Source organism: Coenobita brevimanus, chromosome 114 (assembly GCF_032717465.1).
Source record: "Coenobita brevimanus isolate Jiangsu-jjx chromosome 114, ASM3271746v2, whole genome shotgun sequence".
NCBI lineage: Eukaryota > Metazoa > Arthropoda > Malacostraca > Decapoda > Coenobitidae > Coenobita > Coenobita brevimanus.
This window is the reverse complement of record NC_137067.1, coordinates 2,202,963-2,221,385: the sequence shown is the minus strand read 5'-3', so window position 1 is coordinate 2,221,385 and position 18,423 is coordinate 2,202,963. Positions and strand designations below refer to the sequence as shown.

The 18,423-nt window shown below is 41.6% G+C and overlaps 1 protein-coding gene and 1 pseudogene across 1 annotated transcript; one reads left to right on the top strand and one right to left on the bottom strand.

Annotated features, from left to right (window-relative positions):
* Nucleotides 1-1,524: 1,524 nt before the first annotated feature.
* On the top strand, nucleotides 1,525-13,204 carry LOC145418465 (amidophosphoribosyltransferase-like). Its single transcript, XM_080286883.1, has 10 exons — nucleotides 1,525-1,754; nucleotides 6,208-6,329; nucleotides 7,175-7,323; nucleotides 8,204-8,456; nucleotides 9,278-9,366; nucleotides 10,036-10,240; nucleotides 11,206-11,333; nucleotides 12,100-12,321; nucleotides 12,772-12,892; nucleotides 13,002-13,204. Exons 1-10 carry the CDS (start codon nucleotides 1,528-1,530, stop codon nucleotides 13,139-13,141), a joined length of 1,656 nt encoding a protein of 551 aa, XP_080143009.1. The 5' UTR covers nucleotides 1,525-1,527; the 3' UTR covers nucleotides 13,142-13,204.
* A 3,465-nt stretch (nucleotides 13,205-16,669) lies between these two features.
* Nucleotides 16,670-16,786, bottom strand: LOC145418499 (5S ribosomal RNA; annotated as a pseudogene).
* Nucleotides 16,787-18,423: the final 1,637 nt, after the last annotated feature.

Genomic DNA, 18,423 nt, shown 5'->3' with positions numbered 1-18,423 from the left:
TTCGGACACACAAAAAGGTGTAATGGGCAAAATACAAAATCTATACTAGTCCCAGAACTTCGTAAAACTCCATAATACAGCTAGATTTCTTTCCGTTCCCCTTAAAAAGTACGGGTAAATGGAGACACCTCTAGAATTTAAAGTTATGTACAATTATTCCCAAAGAAGAGGAATTGCCGCCTTTGGGAGTTGGGAAAGGGGGTTATCAAAGACTTGCAAATAGCCTATGGGGGATCAGCAGGGAAAGTCTGGCGCTCTGTGTTCTCGTAGATTCTGGGATGCTGGTTTGGTGGGTACCCTTCCCTGGCCCAGATGACCTTGGTAGTGGTCAATGTTCTCTCTCTCTCTCTCTCTCTCTCTCTCTCTCTCTCTCAGCAGAGGCATTGCCAACACTAGGCTCTTTCTAATAAGCTGTGGCACACGTCTGTATTTGTCTCTGTATTTTAAGTTTATGAGATCCGCAGCATGCCTTTGTATTTTAAGTTTATGAGGTCCGCAGCATGCCTTCCATTCCCATGCTGGACAAGCACGAATGAGGAAAGGATGAGTGTAGGAAGAATCATGCATGGGAAAGATGAAATGTATTGAATGTCAGAGTTTGTTATCGGTACAGTACAAGTTTAAATGTCCGCTATGGCTTGTGCCCGCTGACTCAAAAAAAAAAAATCTTCCAAGTTCATAGATTACATATATATATATAATATATATATATATATATATATATATATATATATATATATATATATATATAATATATATATATATATATAATATATATATATATATATATATATATATATATATATATATTTGTGTGTGTGAGCGCGCGCGCGCATTTGATGTGCGGCAGAGTACACGTGTACAGTATATAGACCTACAAATGAAAGTGGTCATGGAGTACATGCTGTGGCGCTGCCTGTGGCCCTGAAGATTTGCGTGCCCGACCTAAGACGCTGGATGGTGTCAGTGTAGCTCTTTTATGACAGATGTAGAGACCCACGTCTGTTTAGCGGTTATTTTATGTCTAGAACAATCAAGTGACGTGCAGTGTATGTTTTATAGCTTGAGTGATGTTTTATTAATTCACTATCCAAGCAATATTCTAAACATTTCAGTTCTTGTTGTAGCGATTTTTCGATGTTTGTGAGCACGTTTAGCGATGCTTGGATCTGGGAACCTTCAACCTTAGCTTGACAGCGGCATTGGTGGGCCTGTGGCAGCTCTGTTCGGTTCACAGACTCACAGTTGTGGCTGAGACGAAATAGTAGGAGGATGTACTGGGAAGCAACACAGACCCGTGACTAACGTGGTGTGCCTTCAGTATTAATTTTTAAAGATAATCCCATGTGGTGCCCTGTGAACTTCGCTTATCAGTCCTGGATATAAATGAAGTGATAGCGATGAATATGAAAGTGTTGTTGAAAAGTGACATGGAACAGAGTATGAAAACACATGTCGAAGTATGTATCTGTAGACGTAACAAGGTTTAACAGTTATAAGAAACAGTAATAAAACAGCGAGTAAGCGATGAATACTCCCGTGTGCTGTGAGGATAAATTAGGAGATTGGTCATTCAACTCCCAAGAGACTGGTAGAGGGAGAGGGGATGAAGGGAGGATTGAGGATGGGTTTGCTGGTGGTGAGCTGCGAGAGGCGTGTGGTGTGTTCGGGTGTGTGTTGGCCAGGGATGCCCTAGAGGACAGCGTCAGTGTGGCACAAGTCATTTATCTCGGCCTGGTCGCACTACAGCACAGGTGATGAATGTAACAGTGATTTGTACATATTCATTGATACTTTGATTATGTTCGGCTTAAATTGACTTTGTTGCTACTGATCCGTGCATTAAACCATTTTTATCATACATATCCTTAAATTTGTGAACAGTTCTGGCACATCTTTCATTCGGTAGTGCATTCCACTGATCAATTGCCCTATATGGGAAACTAAATGTCCTTACGTCTTTATCGCCTCTCATTTTATGCAGTTTTTTGCAGTGTCTTCATGATGATGCTTCCCCATAGGTTATATAATTATTCATTTATGTCTATTTTCTCCTTCCCTGATGTGCATTTACATAGCATAATTATGTCTCCTCTTTTCCTTCTCTCTGTAATGTTGGCAGATCCAGTTTTTCTAGACTTTCTTCTTAGCTTAGATCCCTTTAAGCCCATCTTGTAGCGGCCCGTTGAACTTTTTCAGTCTTTTCTGTGTGTTTCTTGAGATGAGGATTCCATACTGCTGATGCATACTCCAGGGTTGGTCTGATGATGTTATCTCTCAGTATATCTTCATTTATGTATGTGAATGCTATTCTCATATTTGCATGCAGTGTATACATGTTCCGTACCTTCTCACTGATGTGGTCAGCCGGAGATAGCCTGTTATTAATTATCACACCGAGGTCCTTCTCTCTGTTATGTGTAGGGTTTTACTTCCTAACTTATAATCCCAGTCTGGTCTATTTCCACTTTTACCAAACTTGATTACATGACACTTGTCCACATTGATTTCCATTAATGTACTGTATTATTCCATTCATGAAGTTTTTTTTTTTATTCTTGTAGCTCAGTACAAGAGTCTGTTAGTAATTCTCCTTTGTATTTTTGCATCATCAGCAAACATATTAGATAGCTTTCATTTCCAGTGTTACTCTCTGTGTCATTTATATACACTAAAAGCATAATTGGTGCCAACACTGAGCGCTGTGGAACTCCGCCAGTCACTTCCCTCCATGATGAGTAAGTTGTGTGCCGTCTCTTGCAAATGCAGTACCTTCTTCCGAGTTTTAAAATTTGGTGTGGTGCCCTCAAGTATGCTGTAGCTACACCCTCGTCATTGTAGGCCTACTTCTGTCTCCACAAGAGTGATAAAGTTATAGCTGTTTACACAACAATTAGGCCTATACCCACGTACTCACAGCCCATACACATTTTACGTAAACTTGGCCGAAAACACCTTCTCTCCGTCTTCAAAGCTGAGTTTGAACAAGAAAATAACACTAGAACACGAAGATAGTAACGAAGGTGTGAAGGATGTAGAGCTGTGATAGTCATTTTCCGCCATCGACCGACGTGAAAACTTTATAAGCTGTGAAAGGACAACTCTGGGCCAAGTTAGTGTGAAAGACCTATATTTGGGTAAGGCGAGCCCAAGAACAAGCAATATTCCATGGATATTTATTTTGCTTATTACATGGCTGTTCTTTGCATCTTTTTCTGAGCGATTTATTTTGCATTTCCTGGGGATTTATTCTGCGTATTGCTGTTCTCTGCATCTTTTCCCCAGCGATGTCTTTTGCACTCCATGGCGGTTAATTTTGCTTATTACACTGGGTCGGGAGATTTCAAGCATCTTTTCCCAAGCGATTTATTTTGCACTTCTGTGGCGGTATATTTTGCTTATTACGCTGCTGTTTTCAGTTTAGTACGTATGGTGGACGTAGGGGGATTTTTAGCATCTTAGCGATTTATTTTGCATCTGGTCAGGGATGGAATACGTTGCAGACCCATTGTGTCCACCCAGTCACGTCTATAGGTAATTAAATACAGAAATACAGCAGTAAATATTTCACTCATTTTAGTCCGGTATGTAACCAATATATATATATATATATATATATATATATATATATATATATATATATATATATATATATATATATCCCTATTGTGTGTGTTTGGACAGTGCTACTACTCACCCTCTGAAAGGAGGTCCGGATGATGATGATGATGATGATGTGGTGTAAATTTTAACCCTTTTCCCCTTACTGCCCAATATAGTAGCCAGGGGAGGTAATTGTTAAGCTGGATAACGTACAAAAGGATATTAACCAGCCATATCCAAAAATAAATCGCTAAGGAAGAGGTGCTGGGAGCTTCCTTACCCAACGAGAGTACGGGCACGGCCTTCTTATGCGATGCGTGTCTAAATAGGAAGCGGGCGACAGATGAAAGCATGCCTATAATGAAATACCTGCTGGGCAGTTCACTGTCTACTGAATTATATGTAATAGATTTATGTATTGAAAAATATTAAAGTTGTTGATGTTCATTACATATATACATATACACATACATATACTGTATACACTTATGTTTACTAGTTTTAAGCTTAAGGCGTAACAAAGGGAATAGAGCACTAAATACTAGCTTGAATTTTAGACATAAATGGTCATTGATAGGTTTTATAACAACAGTGAAACAAACGTTGCTTATGTAATCGTATGACAGTATAAGGCTCGATTATAATTTACCTTTTGTATGCAGTTATTCCCAGTGTTTCTTCAACACTCCAGTATTTTTGTGGAGTGGATCATTTGGATCCCACACAGCTCTCCTGTGGTACACGGCTCCAATAGGGTGTTCAGTAGACTTAATTACCAGAACCCAACTTCCCCTTCGCGCAGTGCCAGCACGACTGCATGATGACGCAAATGCTTGGGGAGTGGGGATGTCGCTGTGCAGTGCGCCACATTTTGGAACATGCTGCATCGCGTAGCGTGGAGGGTGAGCGGGGCGACAAACCTTCCCGCTCATTCAGTGTGGCCACCCACTTAGGATTTAGTGTGTTTTATCGTGTCGCCTTATCCCTTCCCGCTCAAGTCGCCCCTCTCGTCGCGTTTGGTGTGGCCGTAGAGAGAGAGAAAATCGCCCTACCCAAAGCACTTAGCATTTTGAAAGGAACGAAGTGTTGTGATCCTTGGGGCACCTTATGATGATGTAAATATTATTCAGTGTACTTATCATTACTTTGAAAATAGATACAAAGGCGCAATGAAGAATGGTACTGGATTATGAAGTACCAGGTAACATAGATTCACTCGTGCCTCTGGAATTTGTTCAATAACCATCACTCAGTGACGCAATTCTCTCTCTCTCTCTCTCTCTCTCTCTCTCTCTCTCTCTCTCATTACGGGTATACACGCATGTACAAAGTGTATAATTAGGGTCACACTAACTTCATCACAGTAAAGGAGGGCAGAAGGAAAGCAATGCAAGTCAGGTGGGGGATATTGCAGAATGGCAATCGGAGGCATTAGGATGCGACGGGGGAAGGCTGAGGGAGTGAGACTGCAAGCTTAACTGGCAGCTGAAGCAGGAAAATGTGTGTGTGTGTGTGTGTGTGTGTGTGTGTGTGTGTGTACTTTGGTATCTACCCATATTTGCCTGGATGCAGGAATAGGGTAAATAAAATATTATTGGCGGTGGGAGGTGGGAGTGCCCTGAAATTGTGTAAGAGGACATACTAAGCTCGTAGTGAGGCTGTAAAAGTACTCGTTTGCAAGCCAGGAAAGAGGAATTACAACATTCATCATTCATTCATTGCCAGACGCCATGTATCCCAGACGGGGTGGCCAATGGCTTAGAGTTAATTGTTTTACAGGGAGGGGCACTAATCCTCCACCAACCCCACTTGACACGCAGGGATGCCAACAGCATCTGGTGTTCCCAGGTGGTCACCCATCCAAGTACTAACCAGACCCAACGTTGAATTACAACAGAAAATCATAAATTACACTGGCCTTGGCGGAGTTAAGCACACTGGTTGCTTACTACTTCACCATGCTTGTATAATTAAAAGGATTACTTTATGATCAGAACCTACTTTCAGAAACTGAGTTGTCCAGACCATGAAAAGGCTGTAACTCCTTCAGCTGGTTGGTCTTTTGTTCTTGCTACCACCGGACGATTTACTTTTTGGAAAGAGTTCGTGCTATTCGAGCCATTGGTTCCTTTTTCTCACCGTAAATAAATAAATATATAAATAGCTGAGGAAGTGTGACTCGTGTGTTCTCTAGAGTATGTTCGTATATCTGTTGTATTTCCAAGTATGCAATCAACTGTAAGATACTGATACAACAAAAGATGGTAGGTCATGCCACACACCTGCAAATACAGTTACATATAGTTAGTGGTTATAACTTTGTGGGTGTAGCCATTCGCCCATTATGAAGTATTAGGTATAATATTATAAACTAGAGAGGAATTCCTAAGGTATATCACATGCATGAGTGAGTATAGTATCGTAGAAGAGCAACTGTATCTAGCTACTTTAGTTTTATTTTTTATTGTATTTATGTGTTGATTCATTATATATTTGTTTAAATCAAGAACCACATTGCAGGGATTGGATAAGAGATGCAAACTACCAAGCATAAATTCTGTTAAACCAGAAGGAGTCAGTTTTCACAAATTCCTTGTGTTGCAGAGGTCAGGAGAGTGCAGGTATAGTGACCAGTGAAGGGCGAGACAGCAACCGCCTCAACTGTTCCAAAGGCGTCGGTCTGGTTGCTTCCATATTTACCGATGACAAGCTTGCCAAACTTAAAGGTAATTGTTGTTTATATGGTGGTGAAATGACTGACACAACATTCATCATTGTCATTATCTCCTTGTCATTATCTTCATCATCATCATCATCTCCTTATAATTATCTTCATCATCGTCATCATCATCATCTCCGTATCATTGTCTTTGTCATCATCATCATCATCATCATCATCATCTCCGTATCATTGTCTTTGTCATCATCATCATCATCATCATAACCATTGTCAGTAAAATTATCTCCATCGTCTTTTATTCACTTTTTTTTATTTGTATTCTTCCCAATCGTCATCATCGTCTTCATTTATTAATGATATTGTAATTTGTATTCATTGTTAACATCATCATTGTCCTCATCGTCCTCATCATTGTTGACTTGTATCAGCTATACTGTATTTTTTTTGTACCTCTTTCTCCTCCTTCTTATCATCATCATTGTCATAATCATTGTGTGCATGTATTAAGTATATTTTAAGAATTTCATCCATTCATTTCTGACCCTAGATTCAGCTCCCTCACCTGCACAGATCATCACCTGTTCCTCATCAACCCAGAGGCACATCTGCTGGAATGTCTTGTATAACCCTCATCCATCATTCATCCATGCCTTTGATGCACTTGAATTCAACCACATCCTGCAGCCAACCATATCCCGTACCCAGAATGAAAGTTAAAGCATCATAGTGGAAAGGTGTACAGGAACATTTAAACTCACTGTCATCTCCAACACATTGCTCTTTCTTGGGCAGTACTGTTCATGTATGTACTCAGGTAACTTCAGTAATGCAGTATTGTACGTAACACTTTATTACGGTAGATGATTGTAGCTAACTTGACATGGATTACAGGAAATGCTGGTATCGGTCATTCTCGGTATTCTACGGCTGGAGGACGGGACATCTCCAACATTCAACCCTTTGTAGTGCACACTCGCCATGGACCTCTGGCAACGGCACACAATGGAGAGCTTATTAATGCTGTTGATCTGCGCAAGACTGTAAGTTGGTGGCCATAATTTTGCCTTTATTGTTGCTTAACCTTGTCAGTAAGCACGATGGTTGCTGGAGAGGGTCACTCCCTGCAGTGGCACCAATATAACCATCATACAAATATCCCTGAACTCACTCCCCATCCCCTGAAAAAAGGATAGTGAACTGTCAGAAGGCAACTGTAGCAGCAGTCTATGAATTTTTCCAGATGAGGGCTGAGGCTACAATAACAAAGGTATAAAAGGGAGTTAGCTGATAAGTGAACCTGCCAATTCACTACCCTGTCACATAAGCCGTGTTTTGTTGTCCAAGCTGGAGCTTGGGATTCAAAACGTGTCTTAGGGTGCTTGGGGTTTCTGTCTGCAAAAACAGCCCAGGATACGTAGAACTGAAAAATTCTGTGCCAATCGCAAAGTGAACAGAGGGGTTTGCTGAAGACGATCATCTGACGAATATGCAATTTACATGTAGCCAAACTGGCTCTATATGTCGTTGATATTAGCCACCTGCATCCTAATTTAATGTACATCGTGCTAATTTCATGATATTTATCATTTACGTGTCCTTGCTGGCCATTCTCACTTGCACCAAGACTGCTCCCGACCACGCTTGGGTTAGATACAAAGACGGTCTTGGTTTCGATGACAAATGCTTTGGCTGGCTTCATATCACTCTGGCTGACAAATAACTGTGCAGCTTGGTTTCACCGAAGATGGCCTCGAATCCGATCCGTCAGCTTGGACAACAAAAACACAGCTATAGTTTGGGGAAGTTTCAGCTTTTGTGTTGAAGCATCCCTCTTTAGTGCATAAAATTTCATTTTTGTACTAATGTATGATTTATAATTATAATGTTTTCTGGCTGTACTATGTCAGTGCATGTCGTCAGGTACTGGACCGTGGAGTGGGTCTGTCTACGCAGTCAGACTCTGAGTTGATCACGCAGATGCTGTCCCAGATGCCCCCCCGTGGTGAGAAGACGGGGCCAGACTGGGGTGCTCGTATCCGCCACCTGATGGAAGCCACACCAACAGCTTATTCCCTGGTGTTGTTACATGGGGAGAAGGTGTATGGTATCAGGGACCCATTTGGCAACAGACCACTGTGTATAGGACGACTAATGCCTGTTGAAGATATTGGAGGTAAGTTTCTCTCATTCCCTCCCCTCTTCCTTTCTCCTTTCTTTCCTTCCTTTCTCTCTTCCTTCCTCGCCTTCTCTCTCTCGCCCCTGTCCTACCATCCCTCCTCCCTTCTGTCCATCCTTCCTCCCTCTCTCCCACTTCTTCCTGTCCTGTCTTCTCTCTTGTGTCTCTTCTCATGGGAGTTGCACCAACAGCATTCTCTTTGGTTCTGTTACATGAAGCTATATGGTATGAGGGACCCATTAGGCAATATACCACTACATAGGATGATTTATGCTTGTGGAAGATGTGGATGGTAAGAGAATACCTGTATCATGTGTGTGAGTGAGTTTTAAGGTAGGAACTATGTTAGGCCAAGAAAATGGATGGATGTGGTAAACAAGAGAGAAAGTGAGGTATAGAATTTGAAGAGGCTAGAGAGCTGACAGATTAGGTTGGTGGAAAAATTATGTGAGGAATGCATGACAAGGATTTGGTACCTCCTTTTTTAAGTTGATAATCGATAGACTGACTCTCTGGCAGGTGTATATGAAGTGCATCTATGAAGAAAATCCCCCCTCCTCCCATAAAAAATAATAAAAATAGCAAGTAAATAAGGAAATACATACATATAGGTCCAAGGTTCCAGGGCTTTTAATGTGTGAATGACTGACCAAACTCACTGGATATGCTCTTAATAATTACAGATATTTTGTTTTTTTCCCATATTTGTTTTCTGGATCATAGTTCACCCCAACCTTAGGTGGAAAAAAGGTCAGAGTGATGATGATGGATGATAGTTTACAGTTGCTTCCAGAGCTAATTATGTTTAAATCCCACAGGCAACCAAGGATCACCAAAGCCACTGGGGTGGGTACTGAGCTCGGAGTCATGTGCCTTCCAGTCAGTGGGTGCTACACTGCTGCGGGAGGTTAGTGCCTGGGCTGCATGTTTTCCTGTTGTAAGTCATTCTGGTGTTGGAAATGATGCCTTCACAAGGTGGCATCATTATAAAAGGGTAGCTTCACTGGCCAGCTCAGTTATACAAACATCCCTTGTCTCTGTTTTTTCCCCCCAAAAGAGGATGATGGACTGGAAGAGTAGGGCAATTTTGGTCTGTAGTCAAGAGTTCACATACAGATGAACCTGGAGTTACAACAACAACCCACTTCAGCACCATGCACCAAGTTTTCTCTTCCCAGGATGATTGCTGTTATAGTCAGTTGTTTAAAGTTGTTTCATTAAGTTGCTGAGCAATTGACTTTTTGGCACAGAAGTATAACTGCCCCACTCCCTCAGAGATCCATCCAGTCAGTTACAGCAAGGAGACCCAAGATGAAAATTGATCCATCCCTCACCCACTGCACCCATTGACTACAGGGCTCTTTGAAAATTGGGGGGGGGGGCTTGTATAGTAAAAGTTCTTTCTTTTATTCCGAACATTTTTGTCTGAGCAGTGCATTCCTTTGGTACTGTGATGGTTGTAAAGAGGTACAGTGATATGTAACTTCTTTTTAACCCTTTCAACCTTGTGACATACCAGTATGTACTGTATTTATGTTATGAGAATAATGATATTCTTATTTTTTAATTGCCTCAGGTATACCCAGGTGAAATTGTTGAATTGAGTCCCGAGGGAGTGCGATCACTGGACATCGTGCCTCGTCCCAAGGCAGCTCGCCCCATCAGCCTTGCACACGAGGACCCCAACCACTCAAACCACGCAGAACTCCTTCAAGCTCCACCTCCAGCATTCTGTATCTTCGAGTATGTTTATTTTGCTCGCCCGGACTCTGTTTTTGAAGGTTTGTACTGTGGATGTGTGGCTTAGTTTACAGTATATCCTCATTATAAATTCTCTTTTGACACTTGCTAATAATATCTTCAGTCTAAATACTGTATATAACTCCTCTGGTGTTCTGTATCTTCAAGTGTGTCTACAGATCAACTTTGCGATATGATCGGGTTACAATTGTGGAAGACAGATTGGATAATGGATAACTGCTGGGCCAGACTGTATTTCATAATGCTTTACTGAGGCCCATGTAAGAAGTGAACAGTTCTTTATCGCCTGCTGCCACCAGATGACTGTATTTAGCCTGGGGATACCTTTTAATTACCTGTCATGGAGTGTAGTGTCGTGGAAGAATGTGTGGTAGTATGAGAATGATAAGATGAGTTAGAGTGGAGTCATGAAGGAATGCAATCATTAAATTGTATCCTACACCTGAAGCCAGTCTGGTCCTGCTCTTCAAAATGGGGGAGTGGATGTACAGCAGTTCCTCATTTAACACACTTTCACTTAGCTAACATATTTTTCACTTTAAAACAACATGGCAACACTTTTCATGTTAGTTTTCATTATTAAGTGATTAGGATTTGCGGTGACGGGTGAGAGTTGAAGTAAGTCACACTAATGCAGATTTCAGTGTACAGTACATGTATCACAATTTTCATAATTTAGCTGAAGGACTTAAACTTTGAATGCATATTGATACCGTACTCCAGGTCACAGCTTTAAACCCATATTGATAATTGTTCTCAGTCATGATTATGATTTTATTATCTGAGAATATAATCTAGCTGCAGCACAACCCACACTTAACACAATTTTCACTGAATGCCCCAATTTTTAGGCAGGGTGGAGAGCCATCATTTGGTGACCAAGGCCGGTACATGCAAGTATGATCTGCAGTATGAAGTAAGGATTTACAGTACTGTCCTTAAAACAGTACTTTGTCTGGTGATGTGATATGTGTTGTGTTGGCAGGGCAGCAGGTGTACAGTGTGCGGCGAAGGTGTGGTCGTCAGCTGGCCATGGAGGCGCCTGTTGAAGCTGACATAATATCCACTGTACCTGAGTCAGCCACACCTGCTGCTATAGGATTCTCTCAGCAGGTATGGTCAGTTTATTTTTATCTGGCAGAACTAGGCTACTTTGAATACTATACTCTTGTACCTTAATGTGTGTGAGAATTTTGTCCGTTTGCAACTTATTTTATGTAGCTCAGTGGCAGAAAAAAAAAAAAAAAATGCTACAGCTCTACATCCTTTTCGTGGCACTTCTTCATGATCAGCACCATAGTGTTAATCTGTTGTTACAGTTCGGTATTCAAAATGGAGAAATTACAACTTTAGGCCATGTTAGAGTAAAAGGGGTATAGCTCATAGTTGCATTAAATTCGATACTTCTTTGGTACAGTACATGATTAGAATGAGTCCCCTTGGTGCTGTACCCTCTATTCCTAAATTGGCCTAAAATTGCCATCTCCCTTCTTTGAATGCTGAGTTGTAACGATAAATTAACACTCAAGTATGGTGCTAGTCATGAAAAAGTGCAGTGAGAAGTCTGTAGAGCCAGAGCATTGCCTTTTTCTGCCATTGAGCTATGTAAAATAAGTTGCAAAAGAGTGAAAATCCAGGCCAAGTTAGGGTAAAATTGGTATCGTCAAGTCAACCCTCCAGTCTGAATACACTTGGCCATCAAGGAAGCATAAAAGGGTTAAACACTCTTGCATGCTGTGTTATTGTCATGTAAATCTCCATGAATCTGTATGTTTTATTTTATGCTTCCATTCTGCCTCACCCCATTCCTTAGGTGGGATAAAATGTCAGGACGATGGTGGTGATGGTAGTGCAGTATTGTTTTGTTTTTCCCCTCCAGTCTGGCATCCCCTATGTGGAGGTGCTGTGCAAGAACCGATATGTTGGCCGCAGTTTCATCCAGCCAGACACCCGATCTCGACAACTGGCTGTGGCAAAGAAGTTTGGTGCCCTGAGTGAGAATCTGATGGGGCAGAGGGTTGTGTTGGTGGATGATTCCATTGTACGAGGAACCACAGTCGGACCCATCATCAGGCTGCTTCGACAGGCTGGTGCGAGAGAGGTAAATTTAACCTTTATTAGAGGGAATGTTGGTTTGGATTAGGGTGATGATGGTGAGAGTAAGGATAAGTGAGAGCAGAAAAGAATAATAATAATGATGATGATGAGGAGGAGGAGAGTAAGGATAAGCATGAGGAAGAAGATGAAGAGAATGATGATGATGAAAGTAAGGATAAGCATGAGGAAGATGAGAATGGGAAAGAAGAGGATGAGGATGATGAAACTGGCAGTGACTTAAAAAAAAAATGTTGCTGGTGTGAGTATAAGACATTAGGTTGTGTTGGTGGGTGATTGTTGTATGGGAAACTGCCAGCAGATCTATCATTAGGCTGCTTCAACTGTGTGTGTGTGTGCGTGTGTGCCGGTGTGCTTGCAACTGGATACTGTGTAGAAAAATTATCCTTAGTTTTTCAGTGTGTACATCTTAAACCAGTGGATAAAATGTTGGCAGGTGCATATCCGTGTAGCCTCACCACCACTGCACTATCCCTGCTACATGGGCATCAACATACCCACACGAGGGGAGCTGCTGGCCAATAAGAAACCCCCACATGAGTTGGCCAGTTTTGTAGGTAAGTGTGTTAAGTATAATAATGATTGTTGAGTATTTGTTATGTGCAGAATGTTTGTGGTCCATAAATTGCTTGGTGTTGGACATTTACTAGTTTTTTGTGCACACAGGAGCAAACAGCCTGGAGTACTTGAGCATTGATGGTTTAGTGAAGGCAGTGAGAGAGGGTGTTGTGACCAAGAACAACACCCCCACCGGCCACTGCACAGCTTGTCTGGACGGCAACTACCCAGTACACCTGGAGTGGTAGCCAAGGCAACGCTTACACATATAGGTTATTCTCTAAATCATTCTTTTCGTACACACACAAGTCTTTATGCCATCCAGTTCAGTGACTTTTTTTATTTTTTAGTCCGCAGGTAATAATATTAAAATTACCCCATAATCCCGTCACAGTAATAGTGTACGCCTGGTAGTTTTAATTTTTTTCAGGTTATCCTCAGACAGTACAATTCAGCTCTAGAGTTACTTTTTGAACTGGATGGGTTAAGTACAGCCTTCATTAACCCTATGAAGAACTTGTCTGAAAACGGCAAGACTGAGTTACAGAAATATATCGTCATAGTGAGATTGCTGCCTATAATGCTGGTTTGCCAGTTTCTCCTAGTTGCTGGAGAGGGATGTCATCATGTGGTGGTGGTGATATAAACAGGCAGCTTAACTGCCTGGTTATACAAGCATCCATCAGCTACTTCCCTATCCTCTCAAAAGGAGGAGGATGAGCAACAGGAGGGGAGCAGCTTCAGCCTGCAGTCCACTGGGCTCACATCTCAGATGAACCCGGGGGTACAACAACAGCAACTGCTACTGCTTCTACTAATGGCAGTATAGTATAGTGTATCATTCTGTGCCAGTCTTATTTCAGTGAATTTCTTAACTCGCTGATCTAATCAAGTATTATGTTGCAATGTTTGCAGTAAGCTTCTGGGTAAGAATAATTTGCTGATGCCAGTTTACACATATGATTTTATTTTGTGCTTGTGCTAAAAAATGTTGCTCAATCTTTGTTATGTATTATCATGTAAGGAACTATGAAAGTTAGAGGAAAATAACACTGGGAGAAGAAGACCTTACATGGTATGGAAGAAGACAGTCAAGAAGTATATTGCTGAGGGACACGGAAGAGGAAGGGGAGTGTTTGATACAGCGAGAAAGGAGGAGGAAAAAGATTATCAGAGAGAATGAGAGTGACAGGAGGGGAGTATTTGATACAGTGAGAGGAGGAGAAGGAAAAGGATTATCAGAGAGAGTGAGTGAGAAGGAAGAGCAATGTCTGAGTGAGTAAAGAGGAAGAGGGTTGTTTGAGACTGTGATGACAAAGTAGCCTAGATGGAATTCTGTTATGATTATCCCCTACCAGTAGGTTCACAGGAGGGAGCAAGGCATTGGAGATGATGGTGGTGATTATGATGATTTTAAGACATCCCATGCCTTTGCTGTCCTTGGATGAAGTGAAAGTCGAAGGGCAGTCATTTTTTCTGTATGTACCAGTAAGACCATCCAAGTGAAGAATAAGAGAGTTTGAGTTTGAACTTACCTTAAAGATAAAGTGCCAGTAAATTATTTTTTTAACTTTATTTATATGATATATCAGAGGGGAGAGGAGTGTTGGAGAAAGGGCAGCTTGATGACAGACAGGGTAATGTGGAGGCAGTTTGTTTGTGGCCACCTCTTGTGAGATTAAGACATCAGGCTGTTGATAAATTTATGTGAATAAATAGTGTTATTACTATACTCTTTCACCTTAACTTGGCCCAGATTTTCACCATTTTCTAGTTTATTTTGCATAACTCCACAGCACAGGAAGACAATCCTGCCTATCCACATTCTTTCCACAGCACCTCTTTGTGATCAGCACCACGTTGTAATGTTGATCTGTTGTTACAAGGCAGCAGGGAGACAGCAGTTTTTGGCCAAGTTAGAGTAAAAAGAGCATAGGTGACACTTCTTAATACAATATTTGCAATAAAATGAGGTTGTGGTTCAGTTTTAGCACATTTATCTAGCTACCCATATTATTTTGTACGTTCATGAAGATAGAAAATTTACCTAATACTGGTAATGATTTACAGATAAGAATGTGAATTTTTTTAATAATAATTCCATGTTTAAAATTTGATGTTGTAATAAATTGATAACGATGTATATGTAATGCCACTTTCATGCTTCTGTTTCCTTGTTCCTGGATCCTACCTAGCTCTTTTCTTTTGCCAGGAAAAATGTCATGATGATGATGATGATGATGTTTCGGGGTTCTGCCTCATCCCATCTCTAGGTGAAAAATAATGGTGGTGGTGGTGGTGGTGATAGGGTTGGTGGTAGTGATGGGGGTGGTGGTGGTGATGGTGATGATGACAATGATAAGTCTCAAGTTTTCATACTTTTCTTTCCCTGTTTCTCAGCCTTACCTCACCCCATCTTTGTGGGAATAGGGGTCAGGATGATGATGATGATTTCATAGACATGCTTTTGATAGTTTTCCCACTTTTATAGCTTTTCTTTCCTCTTTTCAGGATCCTACCTCATCCCATCCTTAGTTGGAAAAAAGATGATGATGATGATGATAGGTCTTCCAATGTTCTTTCTTTTCCTGCATCCTGCCCCACACAATTATTAGGTAGGCAAAAGGGTTCTAATGATTGATGATACTGTAGTTTAGTTGTCCCACTGTTTTTTCTTCTCATTGTTTCTGTTTATGTGAAGCTACAGAACATGGTGAATGTTTTTGGCGTATCTGATATAGCCAGCATTCCGGGGGCTTGAATGATGAGTGAGTGGAAGCGTGACCCATTGGATTGGGCAAATTTTGGCTGTCTGGACATTGCTACTCCTCACCCTGCCCTAGGGTGGGAATGGAGGTCCGAATGATGATGATGATGATGATTGTTTGTCTCCTTCCTCACACATTAGGTAGGAAAAATGGATCCTAATGATTGATAATGACGATTGTTCATAGGTGATGATGATGACGATAGGTGATGATGGTAATGATTGATGATAGGTGATAGTGATGATGATAGGTGATGATGGTAATGATTGATGATAGGTGATAGTGATGATGATAGTTCTCCCACTGTTATTGTTTCTGCATCCTGCCTCATCCTAGTATTAGGTAGGAAAACAAAAGTATCCAGATGATTCATGATGTTTAGCAGATGTGCACACAGCAAACAGGGTTATGCAGTGAGGGGCAACGCAGATTCACTTTCATTTTTAATTCCTGCAGGGCTGATTTTTGTAAGGTAGTTTATCTCCCCTGAGTCATTTTTTTTGTCCATCCATCCATCCATCATCCAATCCTATGTTGTCCCATGAGGAGCATAGGAGCCCGGGGCTAGGCAAGTTGGTCCTGACATTTAAGATGAGAGTGACCAGCTTCACTCATCCCTGAGTGGCATTACGTGAGCAATAAACCCCAACCACCTAATGGATATAAACCTGCACTGGCTCAGTCTGATTGGAGTGCCTTAATTACTCACTGAACCACCAGGTGCCATAATTTGGTTATATGGTTACCACCCAGCATAGTAAATGGTTTCCTGGTGTGCAGGAAAACATTTGGCTTGTCACTCTGTGTACTGTAGAGTCACCCATAAGCAGAAGGAAGAGGAAAGAAAGACAGAAGAGAGAGTGTAAAGTCACCCATAGGCAGAAGGAGGAGGAAAGAAAGAATGAAAGAAAGACAAGAGGAAGAAAGGAGGAGAGGAAAGGGCAGATACTCAAAGCAGCACTACATTTAGTGAGTGGATGGTGAATGCCTCCACCTACCGCAGTAAAATACCATCAACATCTGGTGTTCCCAGGCAGTCACCCATCCAAGTACTAACCAAACCCAGCGTTGCTTAACCGCTGATCAAACAAAAAGTGGTGCACTCAACGTGGTATGGCTGTTGGCCATTGTTTTGTAACCAATATAAACTGTACCTTATACGAGTCTTGTAGTGTGTTCCATGCACACCTTCATTATGACTGCTATGAGGTCAGCAGCTCAGCAAGGGTTAACATCCATCCCAACATTTTTTTTTTTTTTTTTTTTTTTTTTTTTTTTTTTTAATGTAGTACTTCCTTCCTTCTTCTGTCTTTCTTTCCTTCAGTCTTTCCATGTCCTGCTGCCTAAGGGTGACTTTACATTCCCTCTTCTGTCTTTCTTTCCTTCATTCTTTCCTTGTCCTTCTGCTTAAGGGTGACTTTACACTCCCTCCTCTGTCTTTCTTTACTTCATTCTTTCCTCTTCCTTCTGCCTGTGGGTGACTCTACACTGAGTAACAAGCCAAATGGTTTCTTGTACACCAGGAAACCATTTACTATACTGAGTGGTGATCATATAACCAATTTATGGTGCCTGGTGGTTTAGTGGGTAATTACGGTGCTCCAATTGGATCGAGCCGGTGAAGGTTTATATCCAAGGGGTCGTTGGGGTTGATTGCTCATGTAATGACAGTCAGGGATGAGTGAGGCTGGTCACTCTCATCTTAAATGTCAGGAACAACTTGCCTAGCCCCGGGCTCCTACGCTCCTCATGGGGCAACGTAGGATTGGATGATGGATGGATGGATGGACTACCTTTAGGTGAGTATACTAAGTGACATGCAAAATAAACCCCCCTCCTTTCTCTCATGGTTTGAGTGTTAATAGTCACCATTCATGACTGAGACAACTCTCGTACTCTATTCCGGTAATTGGAATTATTAACTCCAGATGGTTATATTCACCAATCAGTGGGTCAGGAGCTGTATAGTTACTACAGATAATTTCTTTATTGTTATACTCTTAGTTTATTTGTATGGAAGCTTGTGTCTAAAGGCAATGCTATCAGTTGTATAGGTTCTTGAAATATCAGGCCATCTTTCAGAAATGGATAGGGTAGGAGGAATGGGTGAAGGGGAGTGGGCAAGATGTTGTAGTAGTAATAGAATCAGTAGTGGTAGTAGTAGTAGTAATAGAATCAGTAGTGGTAGTAGTAGTAGTAGAATCAGTAGTGGTAGTGCAAGTTGTAGTAGTGGCAGTAGTAAGAGCACTAGTGGTAGTAGCTGTTGCTCCAGGTTCATCTGAAATGTGATCCCAGTGGACTGTAGGCTGAAATTGTCCTCCGACAGTCCACTGTCATCCTTTTGGGGGATAGGGAGGGAACTGAAGGACGTCAGTATAACCAGGTTGTGGAGCCACCCAGTTATATCAGTGACTACATGTGAAGGCAGAGGGAAGTGTGAAACAGAAGAGATGAAATATCAGGCAAACTTTTGTCCTAACCGTAAAGGCTGTGAAGGTGACTGTTAGACTGGCTGGTAAAATGCATTTAAGGGGGGAAGGTGGAGGTCAGGTGGTTAGAAAGTGGTCTGGTGTTGGAAAGGATGTGAGTTCAGGCCCTGAGCGGAGCAGGAAGCTGAATGGTGGTTTGAATTTGGTTAAAAAGACTGTTTATGCACAAGACCCTCCCTGCCAATATCGCATAGTTCCAGACTTGGAGTCCTTGTATAATAAGTGTGGATGGCGGGTGTTAGAGCTGAAGAGGTGACGTGAGATTTGGAATTG

What these genes read in the sequence shown, in the direction of transcription:
- LOC145418465 (XM_080286883.1), top strand. Translation starts at nt 1,528, where the DNA reads ATGAATACTCCCGTGTGCTGTGAGGATAAATTAGGAGATTGGTCATTC. An exon ending in CAAGCTTGCCAAACTTAAAG is followed by an intron (nt 6,330 to 7,174) that starts GTAATTGTTGTT and finishes CATGGATTACAG; the next exon opens with GAAATGCTGGTATCGGTCAT. An exon ending in CCCGGACTCTGTTTTTGAAG is followed by an intron (nt 10,241 to 11,205) that starts GTTTGTACTGTG and finishes TTGTGTTGGCAG; the next exon opens with GGCAGCAGGTGTACAGTGTG.